Consider the following 22,089-nt stretch of genomic DNA (forward strand, 5'->3'; position numbering starts at 1 on the left):
GGCTTGTTTGAACTTAAATAAAAACACAGATGCTTGAAGCACCAATACCAGAACCATCCCACACTGCTACTAGTGGGAAGTAATGGAGCAATACAAAATGGTAGAATAATTAACCCTAACAAACCCATATCAAAGAGGAAAATTCAGAACAATTTAGATCTTCTATTCTATAACTCCAACACTATACTTCTACTTGCATAAAAAAGTTTCCAAGCCTTTCTACTAATTCCTGGTCATAATACTCTGTAAAAATAAGATAGTCTGTATGTATCTCTGGAATCTAAATATCAAAACAACAGTAAGGCACGTCTCCTGTTGTTTCTAGTATTTATGGGGAAGTATAAAAATATGTCGGCTTGACGTTGCCCAGGATCTCATCTTCGTAATTCGGAAGGCAGCAGAAGAAGAACGCCAGGCCTATTTCCATAATGGTGGTGGTCCAAGCAAAGCCATAGGCCCAGCTGAACATATTGACTCCTCTCATGTCAATTTCATTTGTGAACTTCACTGGATAAATGACCAGGGCCATGACCGAGAACGCAGCTGAAGAAAGAGAAAAGACAACAACAACAAAAAGTCAGAATGAGTGATTAAACTGGTATCCATTAGAGTTTTTGCCTTGATGTTATCTCTAGCTGAATCCACCTTTGTTTTAGAGGTTTGAGGATTTACTATTTGGATGGACTTTCCATTGATTTTAATTGAAGTTTCCAAGTGCCGAGTGTCTATAGAACTGGGCATAGACTCCTTTGTTTGAAGAGTCAAATAAGGCAAGTACCAATTTTACAACAGGTACCATTTTAAAAGGCAACCTTTTCCTCATACACAGTCTTACCAGCAGTAAAGAGCAAGCCTCCGATTCCTCGTATGAAGTTGAACCGAAGCGTATCAATGGCGAATGCTATGATGGCCAGGGCAAAACAAATGACCAGAATGATATAGCCTAAAAGGAATGTGGCAGCAGCAGCTCTCCCCCAGGCTGAAATCAGAAAGAAAACATATTATGAAGGCAACAATGTGTTAAGGTAGATTCATGCCTGCCTTAAAAATGAAGTGTTTTCATTCAGACAAACGTGAGAAGAGGGTAAACTCACAAGGAGAGAACACAGCCACCTACTCTCCTTTGACTGGTTTAGACTGTACCAAATGGTTCTGATCCAGCAGAGAGTTAATGCAAAATGTCTGATGTTTAAACAAACATTAATTTTGAACAGTATGTTATAGGAATGTCAAAGAATTTCAATATTAAGCACTGAGGCAGAAATGTAAGAATATCCAGATAACTTATTTCACTAATACAGGGCATTTGTTCAGCAACTGGCAGTCATGCCTCTGTTGTATATGTCTATCATGGCACCAATGGGTATTATGCATAGGCATCAAATGAAGAGGAGGCTTTTCCTCAAAGGCAACTTAAAATCTTCCATTTTAAAAAATTGTCTATATTAGCAGACCATGCTGGTATGTGAACATAAAAGTTTGGCATTATTTGGCAAATCTATACATCAGACACAAATAATCAGGGATAGATCATGACTCTAAGATTTGCATGTTGGAGGGCACCTTTCATGTATGTCTGTTCCTCTGGCTCATCCACCAGGTCTTTTAGCATAGTGATGACTGCTTCACTTTCAGTAAGCAATATTGGTGATTATAGAAATAACCTGTGGCCAAATCCATAGGTTCTTACTCAGGTAAGTTCTCACTATAATTAATAGGTGTTTGGATGAGTAAGGACCCAAGGATTTGTCCTACCACACATAAGATCCAGTTGGATCTTAAATTCAATCTCTATCATGTCATATGTTTAGTTATAGCTACATATCCCAGATCAGTACAAAGATTCTTGCTCTAGTGGTAAGATTTTCAAAAGAACCTAAGTGACTCATTGACTTTCACTGGGAATTGAGCCCACACTAAGTCTATAAAGCTCCACACAAGTGCAATCAATGATCATTAGAAGTCATGATGTCATGATGAATTCAGATCTCCCACACCCTTATGATTTGCACTCCAGAACAAACTAAGACCTCCAGAGCTCAAGGTGTTTGAAATATGTGAGTGATGAGATGATCTTTGGGCCCAATGAGCCTTGGTTGGGGGAGGGAAAATCAAGGCCAATCCTTGGCTCCCTTGTTACATTGGATAGCAAGTTCCAAATGTACTCTCTGGTTATCTTGCTTTTGTTTTCTTCTTTCCTGTGGTGTTCTGTTAAATACTACACTGATGACTTTATTATGTGCTCACTTCTTAATATTGTGACAAAGTTCCTGCTCTACCTTGGTGGGTCTTGCGCTTATTGGCGGATTTGCTCACCTTGGAGCTTCACGGCAGCCCTCAGCTTGGCCGTTTTTCTGAATTCACAGTCCAGGTCAACTCCTCCTGTGTCTGGCCAGGAGTTGGGAGGATTTTGGGGGAACCCGGGCCCGCCCTCTACTCCGGGTTCCAGCCCAGGGCCCTGTGGAATGCAGCTATCTAGAGTGCCTCCTGGAACAGCTGTGCGACTGCTACAACTCCCTGGGCTACTTCCCCATGGCCTCCTCCCAACACCTTCTTTATCCTCACCACAGGACCTTGCTCCTGGTGTCTGATAATGCTTGTACACCTCATTCCTCAAACAGTCCACGTTCTCTCTCTCAGCTCCTAGTGCCTCTTGCTCCCAGCTCCTCACACGCACACCACAAACTGAAGTGAGCTCCATTTTAAAACCCAGGTGCCCTGATTAGCCTGCCTTAATTGATTCTAGCAGCTTCTTGATTGGCTGCAGGTGCTCTAATCAGCCTGTCTTAATTGTCTCCAGAAGGTTCCTGGTTGTTCTGGAACCTTCCCTGTCACCTTACCCAGGGAAAAGGGACCTACTTAGTCTGGGGCTAATATATCTGCCTTCTATTACTCTCCTATAGCCATCTAGCCCAACCCTGTCACAATATGTATCTGTAATATTGGCTAAATGAAAGGAGCTCACACTACTTAAAAGCAGCAGTAGAGTGCATGAAATGGACTTGTGCTCATATGGGCTGCATTCTTTTTCTCCTTAAAGGAAGCAAACAAATTACATGTAACCCTGTTAACACACTATAAGATGATGCAGTTTAAGAACCACACAGTATAAGGATATGCAGAAGATGAAGTTCCCATAGCACTGTTACCTTGTCTGTGTTTCTCAGAGCAAGTACTTCTGCTTTACTTTTTAAATCGTGCTACATTATGTTTTGTTAGAGTATGCCGTATAACCTACAGGATGTGCAGAGTTAACAATGATTCCAGTGGCAATCAAATGTGCATTAATGCAAACTTTTGAATTTCATATATAAAATCTCAATCAATGCAGCTATTTCTGAGGTGATATAATAACTCCCAACACCATGAACTGTACCAGCAATAAAACTAATGCAGCAGTAAAAAGACTGCAAAGCTGTTTTAACCAGGCAGCTAAGGATTCTCCCCAGCATGAGGAAATCCCTACGGGAATGTCTACTGCCATTAAGCACCCATGGTTGGCCCATCTCTGCTGACTTGGCCTCATGAGGCTCAGACTAAGGGGCTGTTTAACTGTGGTGTAGACATTTGAGCATGGGCTGGAACCCAGGCTCTAGGACCCCACAAGAGGGAAGGGTCCCATAGCCTAGGCTCCTGCCCGAGCTCAAATGACTACATCACTATAAGACAGCCCCTTAGCCTGAGCCCCATGAGCCTTAGTCAGCTGACATGGGTCAGCCATGGATGTTTGATTGCACTGCATACATACCAAGCTTTACTCACCTTAGGATATGCCCGCTCTACGTCCCCTCACCCAGCATAGGTTTCAGAGGAGTAGCAGTGTTAGTCTGTATCAGCAAAAACAACGAGGAGTCCTTGTGGCACCTTAGAGACTAACAAATTTATTTGGGCATAAACTTTTGTGGGCTAGAACCCACTTCATCAGATGCATGGAGTGGAAAATACAGGAGCAGGTATAAATACATGAAAGGATGGGGGTTGCCTTACCAAGTGTGAGGTCAGTCTAACGAGATAAATCAATTAACAGCAGGATACCAAGGCAGGAAAAATAACTTTTGAAGTGGTAATGAGAGTGTCCCATTACAGACAGTTGACAAGAAGGTGTGAGTAACAGTAGGGGGAAATTAGTATTGGGGAAATTAGGCTTAGGTTTTGTCTGTCAGCTTATGGCCAAGTGAGGGGGATGTGGCCATTGCATTGCTTGTAACAAGCCCCAGATGGTGTAATGGCCCTTTGGGCCGTTAAGTCATTCTCACTTGCATAGAGGGCCAAACCAAACCCCACCAGCAACGCTGGAGATTGGGAGAGTGCGGAGGTGGCAGGGAGCCATTCTCCTCACTCAAGTTCCAGAACAAGCATAGCACAAATAGGTGGGGGGAATTCTGACCCAATCCTCTGGTCTATCTCCCTTTCTCTCAACAGTTCATTGAAGGTTTTGACCATCTCCCATTACTTTATGATCCATGTTCCATTTCTTTTCATTACATTTCACTAATTCCTCCCTCCCCACATTATAAAACTTTTTTCTCCCTTCCCACCCCCAGCGCCAGCTGAACCAAGAGCCCTGAGGGGCCCCTGCCGTTTAGCCGGGGAGGGTGGGGGTGAGACTCTCTCATTCACCTTGCTCCCCACCTCTTCATGCCACTAACCAGTTTTTTCTCCCAGCTATTGCAAATGCCATGACTCTGTATGAAGGCACACTGGGAGAGACTGGCATACTCCCTGCCTTAAGGGAGTTGGCTATATGGCAAGAACAAACATGCTCACTGCAGTATTATTACATTTTATGCATCGCTTAGTCACATAACCATTGCAGGTTTCTGACTCCATCTTCTGCAGCAGAGGAAAATTTTAAATCGAGGTTTTAAAGATTCAGTTTGGAAGACGTAGAGACTTTAAGATGCTGTGCTCAAACTAAATCTAAGCTGCAGAATGCTACATCAGAGATCCAGTCTAAGAACAGACTTTTTGTTAATTAATTATATGAACAATTTTGATATATATCCTAATTTTGTGTTTCAATCGGGTCCAGTCTGATGATGATTTAGATTAACCCAGAGCCAGATTGTGACAGGGACCTCGATGTCATTGTCAACAGTTCAGTGAAGATCTCTGGTCAACATGCAGCTGCAGTCAGAAAACCTAATACGCTAGGGGGGCATAAGGAATGAACAGGAGAATAATATAGAGAAGGTTATAATGCCTTGATATAAGTCCTTCAGAATGCTGTGTGCAACACTGGCCACCCCATCTGTTAAAGGATATTGCAGAACCGGCGGGGCTTCCAAAAAGAGTAACGAGAATGGCTGAGGGAATGGAAAAACTTCTCCTATGAAAAGAGATTGAAAACACTGGGATGTTTTCCTCAGAAAGGAGATGAACAAGAGGGAACATGGTAAAGGTATATTACAGTGATGCAAGGTTTAGAAAAGGTAGATCAGGATCTTCTGTTCTCTCTCTCTCTGTTCTTCTGTCTCATAACAAGCACAATGAAATTTAAAGGTGGGAAATTCAAAATTGATAAAAGGAAAAACTTGTTCACAAACTGTGTGATTAATTCACTGCCACAGGAAGTCATTGGGGTCAAGAACTTAGTAAGATTCAAAAAGGAATTGAACATTTAGGATAAAGAATATCAAGGGTTATAATAATTAATTATAACAACAATTTTAGAAGGGATATTAAAACTTGTGCTTCAGGCCTTAAGACAATCCCTGCCTATTAGAGAGTAGGAGGGTACCTAATATGGGGTCCAAATATCCTGTACTTTCCTACTATGGGTTTCTTACACCTTTTTCTGAGGCACCTGCACTGGCCACTGGCAGAGACAGGATACTGGATTAGATGGACCATGCATCTGATCTAGTGTAGCAATTGCTATCTGATTTTAAGTGACAACACAGGGGAGTAACAGACAGTAAAACCACATGGTCTCCTGCACTGCCACATTAGTGCTTCCTGCATTGTGGCTGGAGCCTCAGGGGTGAGCCATGAGCAGGTAGGCAAGGAGGGTATGGGAGGAGGGCCAAAAGTTATTTCCCTCTGAAAAAGGAGGGAGTAAAGAAAGAATTGTGACTCTCTGGGTCACTTGCAGAAGACCCAGAGCAAAGGCTCAATCTAGTTTAAAATTCATTGGGCCAAATCCATCTTACATGTAACACCACAATTTAGTGGGGTTGAAAATGATGAGGTTGCACTAGTGTAAATGAGGGCAGAAATTGGTCCTAAGTCTCTCACGTTATCCACTGTCCACTGTGTTCTTGTGTTTTGCTTTAACACATGGGTAAAGTATAAAACACTGAGGCAAATGTTAATGCATTTCATGGAAATGTGGAATCCAATCAGATCAACAATTTTTCACAAATATACACAGACTCAGTATACATGAGACAGAGAGGTCTCTGGTTTTAGTCCAGCCCATTTAAAACTGAAACTAAACAAAACACAGAGAGAACAGCAGTTTACTTAGCTTTCAGGATGTCAAGCTAAGGTCATAAAAACACACACCTATTTGCCTGAGATCAATTAAGCAGCTGAGAGAACTGCAGAGTAATTTTTTTTTATATGTTTAAAGGAAGTCAGCAGAGAAAAAAAAAGAAATTTATCCCAGAGAATCCCTAAATACTAGAGATGGACAGGAAATGATTTTCCTGTCCTGTGAGAATTTTCAAAATTTTGAAAGTTTTTCCATCCTAAATCAGGACAAAAAGTCAAAATCTCAGATTTTTCATGAACTGAAAATCCAAGAAATTTTTTGGAATGGGTTGATTGAAATGTGTTGTTTCAATTTTGAATTTTATATATGCAATATATGTATATTTTACTATAAAGTAATGTAAATATTGAAACAAAAAGAATTTTCAAACAAAAAATGAAAAAGTTTTCATTTAGAAAAGTTTGAAATTGAACATTTTGAAACTTTTTTCAAAAGGGGAAATTTGTCTAACCTGATCCTTTCCTGCAAAAAGTTTTGGTTTTGGTGAATTGGCATTTTCCAATGTACACCAGCATTCTAAAATGATATCATCATCATTTGAATGGCATGTCTGCTTCTTTCTTCTTGTATCTCTCTACCACCAAATCAAAGAATGTGTATGATAATTATTAAATGCCAGGAAACTATATACTTTCCAGTCTTAAAATCTCATTACAACTGGCATTTTTTTTTTTAAGTTTTTGTCTTTGGAAACAGGGAAGGCCTTATATTAGGACAAGTAGAAGAGAACCCAAATCTTTATTTTCATATAAAGCAGAGTGAGGAATGGTCCTTCCAGCTATATTTGTTTGATTTTTGAATGGTTAAGCTATCCAAAGGAAATGTTGTAGCAACGGTGTAACTGGGGATCCGAGTATTCTTTGATAAGGCAAGTCTTCAGTCAAATGTAGGTTTAAGAGTTTTATTAGGAATTCAGAGATACTGGGAATGTTGCTTTCTGATTTTCCTGACTTACCTCCTCATGTATTCCAGTTTTACGTACAATTGAAGGGCTGTTTTATACACAAAAGGATGCAAATTTGATTTGGGGTATTGTCTGCCCAGTGACGTCTTATATTCAAAACCTTGAAACCCACACTGAAATTTTTGTATATGTTTGTTCCAAATTTTCTCTGATAACACAAGGGCCACAACACACTGAAAATACACCTCATAACCTAATTGCTGTATACGAAACAAAACAAAGATTCTGGGTTCTTGTGTACTAGCCCACATTGTGTACAAGTATTCCCATCCATGCCATTCCATCCCCTCATTGTGTTTATTCATGCCATGGGTACTCCACTTCATGTGCACTACCAAGTACCCTAGGCCTGGCTCATCAGGATGAAATCATGGAGAGCTCAGATATATATCTCCTTGTCTGATTAATAAGAGCACAATTCCTCAACTTTTAATTCCTTCTGCCCTGAAGCTGAAAACATAACCAGCCTTTAAAAGAAAAATAAATCTATTGTCAGCTGTTCATACATCTCAGCAATTATTTACATTATCATCAAATTATCATTTTCATCAGAGCTGTTCAGTCAACAACCTCTGCAGCCCCTGCGTGACAGTGTGGTGGGTGACACAGCTGTGTTAAACAAGGATAGCTTTAATTTAAAAAAATGGAAGACAATATGAAATGCCAAACCTGCATTGAAAATGGAATAATACTTTGATTCTAAGAGCATCCCAGTGCCAGAGGGCAAGGGTATCTAGCAGTGAGTCTCAGCTGGCCTGAGCAGCTGAGCATACTCCAACTCACTGTTGCCATAATCTGTACCTAACAGGTGTAAGGTATCATATGCTAACTGGTTACATGTTGGTCATTAATATTTTTCTTGATGTATGTACAGGGGATATATGAAGAACTGTAAATGTGCTGGCAATATGTTTTTGGCAGGTAAGGCTTAAGGGACCCCACCCTAGACCAAGGAGTATGATTCTGCCAGCTTGAATGTGTCTTCAGTGTAAACTGAGCAAGGAGAGAAAACAGAAATACGTTTACGTATAAGGTAAACAAAGCCATCAAATTAGTGAGGGGCAGAGACAACCACTTAACTATCCCAATGAGGTGAGGGGACAAGACAGCCAACATAGCGCTGTCCACACTGGCGCTTCTGTTAGTGTAGAATCATAGAATCTCAGGGTTGGAAGGGACCTCAGAAGGTCATCTAGTCCAACCCCCTGCTCAAAGCAGGACCAATCCCCAATTTTTGCCCCAGATCCCTAAATGGCCCCCTCAAGGATTGAACTCACAACCCTGGGTTTAGCAGGCTAATGCTCAAACCACTGAGCTATCCCTCCCCCCTAAACTTGTGTTGCTCGGGGAGTGTTTTTTTCACACCCCTGAGGAACATAAGTTTTGCCAACATAAGTGGTAGTGCAGACATGGCCTAACTGCTGGTAATCAGAGGCTTCTCAAACTCAAAACAGACTGTTTCTCATTAAAAGCAAACAGACCTTCACCTTCTCATCATCTTTCTATTTCCAGACAGCATCATCTACACACTCATCAACATATTTGTTGAAAAATCCAGAGTCCACAGTTTTGACATGCCTGAAGACCCTCCTCCTTTTGGGGGAAGAAGTTCAGTGTAGGAAACATTTCCACTTGAAGAGTTTTGTGTTTGGTCATGGCGGGAGGGAAGGGTTCCTCCACCATCTAGAGGGAGTGGTTCAGTTTCAGCTACACTCCTCGGCACACATACTTGACATGCAGGAGCTTGATTTAGAAGAGAGTCCAACAAAGCTTTGTGCAAATGAGGGATCCTCCCTGATGCTTAGTGCTAAGAAGGGAGCAACATGGGGTGTAGAAGAATCATCAAAGGGTGCAGCAGAGGAGTGAGTGAGGTATTAAAAGTAATGTGCATGCCAATGCCTCACAATTGGCTTGTTCAGAAGAGAGGGCCCAAGTACCCGCAGTTCACACCAATTTCAACAGGAATTGTGGGCATCCTCAGGATCAGACCTTAATTTTACATGTTTTGATGCTTGGTTTGATACATGGTTTGCTCATTCAGTCTATTTTGAGCTAAATTTTAACTAGGGGTTTTTGGAAAAAATATGTAACATATTAATAAGCCAATCCAGGTAAATCATATCAGTTAATCCCAATGTAGCATGTTATGTCTGTTTTCTAGCTGTTACTACTATTTGGACAGAAGACCTTGTCAAGGATTAAAGATGAGTTGATTAAAATAACCTACAGATTAAAAGGGATCGTCTTTTATAGCTCAGCCTTACAAACAATGACTATTAAGCAAAATAGCAGTGTATCCTTTTCCCAAAGCTTGCTCGCACTCTTACATCTGGCTGAAGCACAATGGATTTACATCTCATTTCCAAAAACAAGAATTTTTAATCAGATAACTCTTAGTCTATAGTTTGCAGCAGAATATGAGCAAACTGTGTTCAGAAACCTTGCTGTGGCTAGCCTTAATTGCAGTGAAGGAGTTTCCCTGGGTAGGGAGTGGCTGTGAATAACTTTCTGATAGTAACTTTCTGATAGAAACCAAATCCTTCCCACCCAAGAAACAAAAAAGCCTACAGGGAGAGATGTGATGCTGTTTGCTCATTTCTTCTCCCTGTGACTGAACAAGAGGGCGATATTAACAATTTTTGCTGATGCACTAGTATTGGCTGTTGATAGGGTGGTTAACGTGATTGGGGAGTACAAAAAGAGTCTATGTTATAGTTGTATAATTAGGGACAGATTCTGATACTTTTATTCAATATAGAGGCATCAAGGTCTCGTGGACAAAGCACTGGACTGGATTTCAGGAGGCTGACAGCTCTATTCCTGTCTTTGGCCTGTTGGTGACTTTGGGCAAGTCCCTTTACTGCTCTGTGCCTCAGTTTCTCCTACTGTAAAATGGGGATAATGATACTGACCTTCTTTGCAATCTATTGGTGAAAAGCACTGCATACAAGCTAATTATTATTACTCTGATTGGATAGCAGCTTCCTCTCCAGGTAGCTCCAGAGACTTCAGTGGAATCGCTTGTGGAGGAAGGCTCTATTCAGTGTCAGTAAAGGCATCAGAATCTGGCCCTACAGTAATCATTAAGCAGCACTTAGATCAAAATTAAATGTTATTTGCAACACATATGTGTGTCACATATATATGTCTGCACATATTAATGCTTTCATCCATATAGCATGTATAGCGCTTCAAAGAGTCATACGCCCTCCCACACACACACCTTCCTAACTTCCCTCAAACTGATTTAAAATCCAGTGTATTAAATGGTATAGGAGTTTCCAGATCAGCTTGGACCTTCTTTACCATGATAGTGTAAAGTCATTCCTCCTCTACTAAATGTCTAGCTGTGGTTTAAGTTCTCTTCCTTTAGCATCATTGGGCTAAATCCTGCAGTTCTTACTCAATCAAAGCTGACTAATTTGAAACCATTGGGATTTTTGACTGATCAAGAACTTGCTAAAGACACTTTGAAAAAGTTCCCAGGAGGAGCTTGGGGTATTATTATAATATTAATAAGGATAATATTCTCCTACAATCTTGTTCAAAATTGTTCAGAATAGATACCAGCTGTCAACAAGATTTTCCCTGAAAAATGTGAAAGCATGAGGCTATGTCTACACTAGCACTGCTGTCAGTATAACTGTGGTCGGTCAAGGGTGTGAAAAAACACCCCTCTGACCGACATAAGTTTCACCGACAAAAGCACCAATGTGAACAGTGCTATGCCAGTGGGAGCACTCTCTCCTGTCAGCACTGAGTGGCTACACGGGAGACCTTACAGCAGCACAGCTGTGCCACTGTAAGATCTGTAGTATAGACTTAGCCTGAGAGATTTTCTTGTTTGCTTGTTTATCCTCCCAAAAAGAAAAGGAGTACTTGTGGCACCTTAGAGACTAACCAATTTATTTGAGCATGAGCTTTCGTGAGCTACAGCTCAATGAAGTGAGCTGTAGCTCACGAAAGCTCATGCTCAAATAAATTGGTTAGTCTCTAAGGTGCCACAAGTACTCCTTTTCTTTTTGCGAATACAGACTAACACGGCTGTTCCTCTGAAACCTATCCTCCCAAAGTTATTCGAAGTCAACCTTATAATGGGACTTATATCCAGCTCTTACTATGGAGGAATCATCATCACTCCATCCTGTCAGATTCTCTGAAGAGATGACCCAACTAAAGAAAAACGACAGTGCAGTACCGTTTTTACCCACATGCACATTCTTCCACAATTCAGTACTGTTTTTACCCACATTCATAAATCCTCAGCACGGTTACCTCCTGTGTGAAAGGTTAGAAAAGTAACTGAATGGTGCATGCTTAAGAGTTCATTGTCTGAGCCTGCAAAGTGCTGGGATCTCAGCACTTTGTCCTCAGCTGCTTCTATTTTCATATGGTAGCTGGGATCCCTCAGCATCTTACACCATCAGCACTGTTTTAGCCAATTTGGCTGTAATTATTAGGGAAGCAATTTGATTATAAAGAGTATTTGTTGCCATCTGAGAGGGCTCTTTGTAGAGTTAGTTACCCAACTAAGGCAATAACTTATTTAGCAAAGGGTTTTATGAAATGCACCTTGCAATAAATGTGTAAAAGGGTGAACTGTGAAATGATAAAGAAAAGTATGTCAGTAATTGCAAATGAGGAATATGAACTGCCACGCTGTGGGCCTGATTCCCCTCTCACTTACTCCAGTGGAGTTACTCCTGTAAGCAAGAGGAAAATCAAGTCATGTCTGTTCTTTTCTTCCCTTCTTATCAGTTCCTTAAGAACAATATCACTGAAACATTTTCAGTATTGTAGCTATTACATTTAACTAGGAGCCCATTTTTTCTAGCATTTAAAAGTCTAGCTACTGTGTGAATAGTAAATTCTGTGCATGTTTTGTATTAAGGCTTGACCTTAAATAATGTTATGCTTTTTTGAGAGATGATTTGGAAAGTAGCGTGTGGCTAAGAACCTCTCCACTCTGTAACTGAAACTACCTAAAAAAACCACATTGAACCTGTTTGTTTCAGGTTTTGGCTGTAGTATGGACAGGATGAAGTTCTTATCTTCAATTTGCCCTGCAAATAAGGGGCAGAAGGATTGTCTTGTGGTTAAGCAAGTGGACTGGGACTCAGATGGGGGCTCCATTTCCAGCTCCACCACAGACTTCCTCTGTAAATCTGGGCAAGACACAATCACTCTGCCACAGATCCCCCATAAAATGGAGATACTAATGCTACCCTAGCTCACAGAGGGACTGAGAGGATTAATTCATGAATGTTAGTAGGTTTCCAGTTACTACTGTGGTAATGATCATGTAAATAACTAGACTAGAACATGTATGCACTTGTTGTAGCGGGGTCAGTCCCAGGATATAGGAGAGTGACCGGAAGGTGAGCTCTTTGTAGTTCAAAAGCTTGTCTCTCTCACTAACAGAAGTTTATCTAATAAAAGATATTAGCTCACCCACCTTGTCTCTCCAGAACAGAACAATTCAATAAAGATTGTGTGAGAGATTTGCAAGGAGGATGAAAGTGGAGAATTTTGCACACATTATTATTATTTGTATTACTGTAGTACTTAGGGATCATGGATCAGGGCATCATCCTACTAGGCATTGTACAAACATGTAACAAGAAGGCAGTCCCTAACTTACTCAAGAGAAAGAGATGTTGTACAAAGAAAGCTGCTGAATTATCCCATTGTGTTGTTTCATATAAATACATCATCTACTGAAATTGACCTCTGTGCTGCAAATAACATTTGTTCTTATTGATACAAAAATTCGACTGGTATTAACAGGACTTGTATGTTGGCAGTGGAGTCACTGAAGGAGCAGTAGCTCCACATTGTCATACCTAGATTCAGAGATTGGCTTGAACCAAAGTCATATATATGAATGTCCTGGAATGCAGGGAAAGTTTAGATTCAGATCTGGATAATAACTTTATGGCTCAAGACTATCTGTTTCAAATGTGTAGCTCTTTGTTACAGTTTTCAAAGTAGTACACAATATATGCTGTGTTCAGTGTACTCCACTAACAGATAGAAAACCTGGCCCTCATCCCACCCAGTGCTGAAAAAGGCTGTTCCCTCAATCTGGCAATATGAAAAGCCCTATAATGTTCTGCTCATGGTGATTTATTGAGCTAAGTAGAAATGAAGTCTCTCGTGTGTTAATTTGGGGTCAGATTCTGGCTGCTCACACACCATGAGGAGATGGGGGATAGAGACACACCTGCCAAGGCTCAGATTCACAAAGGGACTTAGGCATGGTGACTTTGGGCGTGGTGGCACCCAACTTTTAGGCACCTAGAAAGTCACAGGAACAACATTGCAATCCCCAAAGCCTAGGCTCCCTATACAATGAATGGTGAGAGATAGGCACCTTAGGCTGTGATCCCCAAAGCCAGCATGGTAGGCAGGGAGCTGTCTGAGCTAGCCAATGGGAGATGTCAACCAGAGGGGGGTGAGAAAAGTCCCACCAATCTTTTGGAGATAAGCACCAAAGTCTGGACTGCAAAAAGGCACTTAGCTCTCGTGGTGATCCATGAACTGGGTGAAGATAGGTGGGTTCGGCCACCTTAGTTGCAAACAGAGCCTAAAACAAAATGGCCAGGGGAATGGATGACCTCCCTTACAACCGTTAGCCTAGGGGTACTCACGCAGGTTGGGGAGACCTTCCGTTCAAGTTCCCCTTCCTCCTGAAAGGAAGAAAGGATTTGCCATCTTCCAGGTGAGTGCCCCACGCACCAGGCTATAGAGTTGTTCTAACTCTTTTAAGGGCCCCATTAATATGTAATTAGTCAATTGTTTAAAGTTGAATATGTTCAAGAGGAGAGACTGGGGGGGCACATCAAAGTATTCCATAGCCTAGTGATTAGGGCACTCACCTGAGAGATGGCAGGTCCTTGTTCAAATCCCTTCTCCCCTTGACATGGAGGGGGGATTTGAACTGGTGGTTTCCCACATCCTGGATGAGTACCTGATCCACTGGGCTAAAGGCAGGGGTGAAAGTAATATTAACACTTACTAATATGGTATATAACTCTCTCCACCTTGGGCGGAAGGGGCGGGGCTGGGGGCGGGTAGCGGCGGCGGCGGCTGGGACTCCTGGGCCCTTTTAAATCGCCAGCCCTGGGGCAGCTGCCTCTTTTGCCCCCCGCTCCCAGTCGGTGGCCCGGGGGGGACATGGGGGACAACAAAAGGGGCAATGATGTTAAAGCTCTGCCACGACAGCACTTTAACGTCAACTGCATACAGGCCGGTACCGGCTTCCTACTAGCCTACTTTCACCCCTGGCTAAAGGTATAAGAGAGGTCATTTTTTGCCACCCTCCACCCCCATGCTTGAGGGACCTAATCTGGTAGGTGACCTTTGAGTATGCCTACAGACTCGGGCTTCACATGTGACTTACACAGTCTAACATCTGTCCCTCCTAATTTGTGAATCTCTCTGGGGCTTAGGCAGGAGATAGGTGATGTGCTGGCCGCCGCTCCCCGCATCTCCCATTGGCAGGGAACAGTGATCCGCAGCCACTGGGAGCTGCGGGGGGGCCATGCCTGCGGACAGTCAACGTAAACACAGTGTCTCGCGGTCCGCCAGCAGTTCCTGATGGGCCACGTGCCAAAGGTTGCTCTGTATAATGACTAGAATGACTAGAATATAATATTGGATGGTATGTGGAAGTCACTGCAAATATTGAAATTCCACTTGCCATGTGCACAAGCACTGTGTGGGTTTTTCAAGATCTGCAATTAAGCCTAACATTTCACACTAAATCTGAAGGACTCAAACCTGCATTTGTCCTATGCATGGCATTTTTCATTGAAATTGATGGAAGTTCTGCTGGCCAAAGGACTGCAGGATCAGGCATGATATGAGAGAATAGACAGATTGCATGTATTAAAGATTCTTTCATCTTGTTGTGCACCACATTCAACTTAGCAAAACAGGAGCAATCATTTTCCAGCAACAGGCAACAAGCACGTTCAAACATGTCAAAAGCCTGCAGCATAATACATTAAATATTTAAAAGGCTTTGGCTAAGGCTTTCAGAGGCATACCTTGTTCTGGAGAGCTCATATAGCCAAGAGTCAGGAAAATAAAAAGGTGTTGTGCCAGCTTCACAAAGTACAGATGCAAGCATGTGTTCACTTTAAAAAAAACTTTGCAAGCCCAGCTAGTTCCCACATAGACACAGTCAGTATTGTAGTTGTCATCCTTTCACCCAGGCTTTTGTCAAAGCTCAAGTGTACTATCCTTTTTAGTAACTTTACATTATCTAAGTCGTTTGCCACTATGGCGCTAAAGCAAACCTTGATATTTTATTGCAGCTCTTTCTTTTTTGGCCACGCTAATCTTCTTCGAGAATAAAAACAACCCACCTTTCACCTGATGCTTCTTATATGTGGCCTTTAGAAAAAAGGAGACTTTTTTTCCTGCAAAATTTGAGGTTATCTCAGCAAGATGTATTTGAGAAATAAGTATGTGCACAAATAACACAAAAGTTTAATGCTTTTAATATCCTATCTCAAATGACTTGCTCTAGAGTTGAGAAATTAAAAAAAAAAATTGTCCTAAAAGGAACCTACGGTCTTAAAGTATGTTTAGAAGGTTGGATAATTAAATTTAAATATTTGAAACTCTTGAGGATGCAGTAGAGTTTATAAACTCCTCAGACTCTCACTTTTCACAAAGTTTATAAACTTTGTAAATTTCATCCCTTCCCAGTCTGATTAGGTTCAAAGATGTTTGATTTTTCTAGTGCAGCCTCTGAAGGTTTATACAGGATAAGTCAAACTGCTCAGATTCAAATTCCAAGTTTTGCTAGTGAAGAATTTAATCTGAATTTGTGTACTTTATTGAATAACATGTGTGGTCTTTATAATTAAATCTAATTATCATAGGAGTAAAATATATTTACTATTCCTTCATCCGATGAAGTGAGCTGTAGCTCACAAAAGCTTATGCTCAAATAAATTGGTTAGTCTCTAAGGTGCCACTAGTCCTCCTTTTCTTTTTGCGAATACAGACTAACACGGCTGCTACCTATTCCACTAATGTTGATAAGTTTCACTTGCAGCAGGAAGCTGACTCTCAGATGGATACACATCTATCACATCAGTGGGATCAGCCCCCCTGCAGCAACCCACCTTCCACAGGACTTGCAGAAGACCCTTTTGGGCCTGCAGTAAATTATGGGTGGGGCAGAGAAACTGGAAATCAAGCCAATAGGAGAACAGGGAAGAAACAAGGAGTTCACTCCTCACAAAGAATGTCAAATCACTTCTGCCCCCTTCTATCTACATTGTCTTTCTTCATGTCTCCATGCTTATGAAAAGGGGAAATGTAATCATACTTGCGATATGGTTTGTGATATTGGACACTTGTCCTCCTTAACGTTTTTATATTAGTATAGATAAAAGGAAGCACACAAATAAAATTCGTCTTTTATTAAAAACCTGATCATAGGTGCGCCTTTTCTTTTAGTTTTCAGTCTACACCAATAGCAAAGGCAACTTTTAAATTTTATTACAGGAGTTTATTACAGGTACAGGAACCTACCATGATGCATTCAGGTAGAGGGTTATGGAGCCAAAAATTAGCGTTCCCACTCCAGCCAAAAGGGATCAGTGGAAGGCAGTTTTGATTTCCAGCTCAGAGCTGGTCAATAAGATATGGCATTAACTTAATCCAAAGGGCTCAGTTTGCCCATTCTCTCCAGATCCAAACCATGTCCCAGTACAGAGGGTGGAAGTATGAGCTTGTGATTAAAACACAGGATTAAGAGCAGCCAGAAATTCTGAATTCTGTATCCAAATTTTGCCAAAGACTTCCTGTGCAACCTTAGACCATTCATTTAGTCCCAAATTTTAAAAAGTGTCCATTAAACTGGGGTGCCCCACTTGATGCACCTATGGACTAGTTTTCAAAGGCACTGAGCATGCAGAACAACAGATGAAGCCAATGGGAGTGTCAAGTTGGACACTCAAAATTAGTAAACATTTTTTAAAATGTGGGCATTCACCTTTCTGTGCCTCAGTTTCCCCATCTATAAATAGGAGATCATATTTGCCTATTGTGTTTTGAGGATTAATTCACAGATGTTTTTAAATTGACTTGAGATCCTCGGTTGGAAGGTGCTATAGAACTCCAATGCATTTGTCTGAGAAAAATACAAAAGCAGGGAAGAAAGACCGTCATGAAAAGCCCAGGGCCAGCCTGGACCCTAAATTCCAACCCTTTGTCTGTGAGGGACATGGGCCAAGATCCACAAAGGAATTTAGGCATTGCAATGCTGAGCTGAACTTTTAGGTGCTTAGAAAAATCACAGGAACAGCACCATAATCCACAAAGCCTGAGTGAGGCATCTGGGCTCTCTGTACAATGAATGGGGATATATAAGTGCCTTAGACTGTGATCCACAAAGGCAGGGAGCTGCCTACACTAGCCTCTGGAGATGCCAACCAGAAAGGGGTGTGCTAAGCTGTGCCCCTCTCTTGGAGAAAGGTTTTCAAGTCCAGCTGCAGGGCAGTACCTAGCTCTGCTAGTGATCCACAATTTGGGGGAAGATAGGCATTCAGCTGCCTAAATGCAGGCCAGGCTCAAAGCAAATTAGCTGGGGTAGGACCTGCCTTACAACCTTTAGCTTACTGGATAGGTACTCACCCAGGATGTGGGAGGTCCCTGGTTTCAGTCCCCCCTCCACTTGAAGGGGAGAAGGGATTTGAATAAGGCTCGGCCATCTCTCCAGCAAGTGCTCTAACTACTAGGCTATAGTAGAGTCATTCTAAATCTTTTACCAATTAATAAATAATTATTCACTTGCTTAATTAAAGTGGAACAGCTTTGAGCGGAGAGACTGAGGGAGCCCCACATCAGAATATTTCATAGCCTAGTGTCTACTAGGCCACTGACCTGAAAGAGATGACAGATCCCTATTCAAATCCCTTCTGCCCCCTCTGGGGTGGGGAGAAACATCCTTGGTGTGTTCCTTAACCACTGAGCTAAAGGGTTATTAGGGAGGACTGCCTCTTTTTCCCCCAACTGCTTTGTGTGAACTCACCTGAGGGGCTGGATCTGACAGGTGTGATCAGAGGCCACCTACCAGATCAGGCACACAGCTTAGCCATCTGATTGCCTGTCTTTCTTGTAATCGTCTTGTTGACGTTCTTCTGTGAATCACTCTGAGAGACAGGCATCCAGATGCCTACAGTGCGGCCAAAGTGCGCATGCTCAGGCAGGAGATAGGCACCCGCTCACCTACAGTGAGGCTGCAGTGCACCATTCAGAAGAAAAAACATGGGCGCCGAGTGAATTTAGGCACCTACAGGATTAGGCAGCAGTGAGAGTTTTGTGGCTCATAGCGGTACCTAAAAAAGGGACATAGATTCCTGAATCTGTGGGCTAGGTGCCTGAGTACCTTTGTGGATCACATCCCTGGTGCCTAGGGAGAAAGAATACCATTGTAGAACTGATTAATATAACATTCATGTGGGATTGGGGAGGGGAGGGTTACCCAAAGGGCATCAGAGGTAGAAATAGAGTCCCCAAATACAGCAAATGGTGAACATGCTTGAAAAATTCCACTAGCCCACCACGGTACACATCTGATGAAGTGAGCTGTGGCTCACGAAAGCTCATGCTCAAATAAATTGGTTAGTCTCTAAGGTGCCACAAGTACTCCTTTTCTTTTTGCGAATACAGACTAACACGGCTGTTCCTCTGAAACCAGTGAATAACTTGTTTCAGAATAACAGCCGTGTTAGTCTGTATTCGCAAAAAGAAAAGGAGTACTTGTGGCACCTTAGAGACTAACTAATTTATTTGAGCATAAGCTTTCGTGAGCTACAGCTCACTTCATCGGATGCATATTGTGGAAAATACAGAAGATGTTTGTTTTTATACACACAAATCATGAAAAAATGGGTGTTTATCACTACAAAAGGTTTTCTCTCCCCCCACCCCACTCTCCTGCTGGTAATAGCTTATGTAAAGTGATCACTCTCCTTACAATGTGTATGATAATCAAGGTGGGCCATTTCCAGCACAAATCCTACCCCCCCGAAACAAACCCTAACTTCTTTCTGACTAGTGAATAAATCACCATTATCTTTTCATTACCATCAGTCAATGCAGAGCATGGCCAGAGAGCACAATTTGTGCATGGGTGGTACATTTTCATGACACTTTTGGAAGGCTGAACCAAATGGACGCTAAGGGTCTGTGTCTCTACTGCTGTGCACCTTGAACAGACATGTATACGTACAAGGTGAGTGTAACATGCTACTATTCTGATTTGGTAGTGTTTATACACACACTTTATACAGGTGTAAATAAGTATACAAGCTGCAAAACAGTTGAGAATCAGGCTACTAGCCAAAGGGCCCTTATGACTTGAATTAACATTATCTAAGTGACTTCATCAGAGTCCAAACTTTTATCAAAACTCCTCCAGGTATGAAAACCTTAGTTCAGACCCTTGTCAAAGAAAAAGCATGTTCTCCTTTCAGCGTTTTGTTTCATCACCACATCACAAGTGGTGCGGTGTGCTCCCTGATATAATTTTAGAGGCCACGTTCTGCAACCTGATATTTATTGTGGACCTCTCTGCTTCACAGCTGTTTTTTTACATCCCAACAGTTCCTTGCCAGTGAAGGATGATCCCATCTTGTTAACCCCAAGTTTACCCATACAGCTTGCTATTTATTGCTTTATGGGCTTGTCCTCCAATAATTATTCATTTCTGGAAAGCAGAGATTGTATCTAAATTATAAATTAGATATAAATTGTATCTAAATTAAATTATATCTAAATAAATTAATCTCCCATGGTTCAAATGTTCCCTGCACTGTTTCCATATGTGTCTTTGTACCATGAACATACATACCCTCTAGCCCTATGAAAATAGCAATCATCCCTCTTTCTTTTCTCTCAAAAGATCAACCTTGTTCCACTCTTTCTCCAAAAAATGCTCTATGTATTGGAATAGTGAGCCCTATTTTTTCCCATCAAACTGATGAGACGTGAGTTGAGTGGGGTAAGCTCAGTCATGTGACCTAGACTCACTAGGGGCTGCCACCCCCATTGCAGTCACTTACCGTAGTCCATCAGGGAGGTACACGTCCACTCGAGCTCACCAGGGAACATTGTACAGCTTTCCCATAACGAGGCTTGATGCTGATAGGGCTCCGTCTCCGACTCCAGCCAGCCCCTGCCAGCCAGCGCAATAAGGCCAAAGATGACCGCTATGCCTAACATCAGAGGCAAGATCCATCTGCACCTTGTGTAGTCAAGGCCATACTGCACCATCTTGTGGAATGGTCAGTGGCTTCTCTAGAGGCCAGGTGCACAAACTGATGAGCTTTTTCTGCTACTAACTCAGCAGTGTGGGACAAAAGTGTTTTATGAAGGCTCCTGAAGAGTGTGTGTATATGTATGAATACGTGAGTGAGAGCAGCTTTTGAATCAGAACAGACACCAAAGGAGGGAGCTCCACCTAAATTCCAATGACTAAGAGCTGTAGTGGTGGCACCAGAAACCTGTTTGAGCTGCACAGAAGTTGCAGGGCTAGGCTGTCTCATCTGCTTGGCTCCTCTTTCCTCTCTGCTGATTCCCGTAAACACCCCAGGCACCATTACACTCCCTGGCCCTGGGCTTTTAACCCTTTCCTGGCTGTCGCTCCCCATTAAGGAGCAACTTGGATTAAACAAGGGGCTTTTGCACGAGAGTGGGTGCAGATGCCACAATTACACTAAAAGCTAAAAACCAATTTGCATTGTAAGCTCTTTTGTCAGATGCGCAAAGTTGTCTGAAACTTTCCCCTTTAAGGCTAAAATGTCCCATGCTGGGCCTCTACTCCAAGGGGAAATCTTTTGAGCATGTTTCCTCAGCCATTACAAAGTTAGGAGAGTGAAGAAAATTTCTGACTCTTTCTTGAAAGAGCTATGGCAAAAATCAACAGCTGAAATTTGACAGTTACAATAGGGCAGGGCTTGGAAGCATTGAGGAGCAGAGCACGTTTTTATGGGGAGAAAATAGGTTTGATTTGACTATGCTCTACGAATATTCTCAGCAGGCACAGTACAATAATTGCGGCTAATTCTCCACTGCCCGAGTGTAAAATGCTACTAAAACAGATTACTCCATTTGCACTAGTTTGATAGCCTTTGCTTCCACTTTGCACGGAAGTAAGATTATACAATGCAGTGGAGAATTGGGCTCCTCTGGGATTGGGAACTGTGCCTTTAACTGCTGACCATCCCAGAGAAAGAGCCTGGGCAGGGTGCTGTGAAGCTGATGTTGTGTTATGCACCAGTTGGAATGGACACAGAATATTTTCTGCAAGCACCTTAAGCACTGAGTGATCACTGAACACCATACAGCCTCCAGTAAGGTATACATATGCATAGCTAGATGCCATAACTCAGTAGTTCTCAACCAGGGGTACCTGTACCCCTGCAGGTTCTCAGAGGTATTCCAGGGCGTACATCAACTCATCTAGATATTTGCCTAGTTTTACACAGGCTACATAAATAGCACTAGCAAAGTCAGTACAAACTAACATTTCATACAGACAATAACTTTTTTATACTGCTGTGTATACTGTACACTGAAATGTAAGTGCAATATTTATATTCCA

The 22,089-nt window shown here is 42.0% G+C and overlaps 1 protein-coding gene across 1 annotated transcript; it reads right to left on the minus strand.

Moving 5' to 3' along the window:
- Positions 1 to 328: 328 nt before the first annotated feature.
- Positions 329 to 20,759, minus strand: LOC125634971 (p53 apoptosis effector related to PMP-22-like). Its single transcript, XM_048846290.1, has 3 exons — positions 20,549 to 20,759; positions 836 to 979; positions 329 to 543 (listed from the first exon to the last, which is right to left on the minus strand). Exons 1-3 carry the CDS (start codon positions 20,757 to 20,759, stop codon positions 329 to 331), a joined length of 570 nt encoding a protein of 189 aa, XP_048702247.1.
- Positions 20,760 to 22,089: the final 1,330 nt, after the last annotated feature.

Source organism: Caretta caretta, chromosome 3 (genome assembly GCF_965140235.1).
Source record: "Caretta caretta isolate rCarCar2 chromosome 3, rCarCar1.hap1, whole genome shotgun sequence".
Lineage (NCBI taxonomy): Eukaryota > Metazoa > Chordata > Testudines > Cheloniidae > Caretta > Caretta caretta.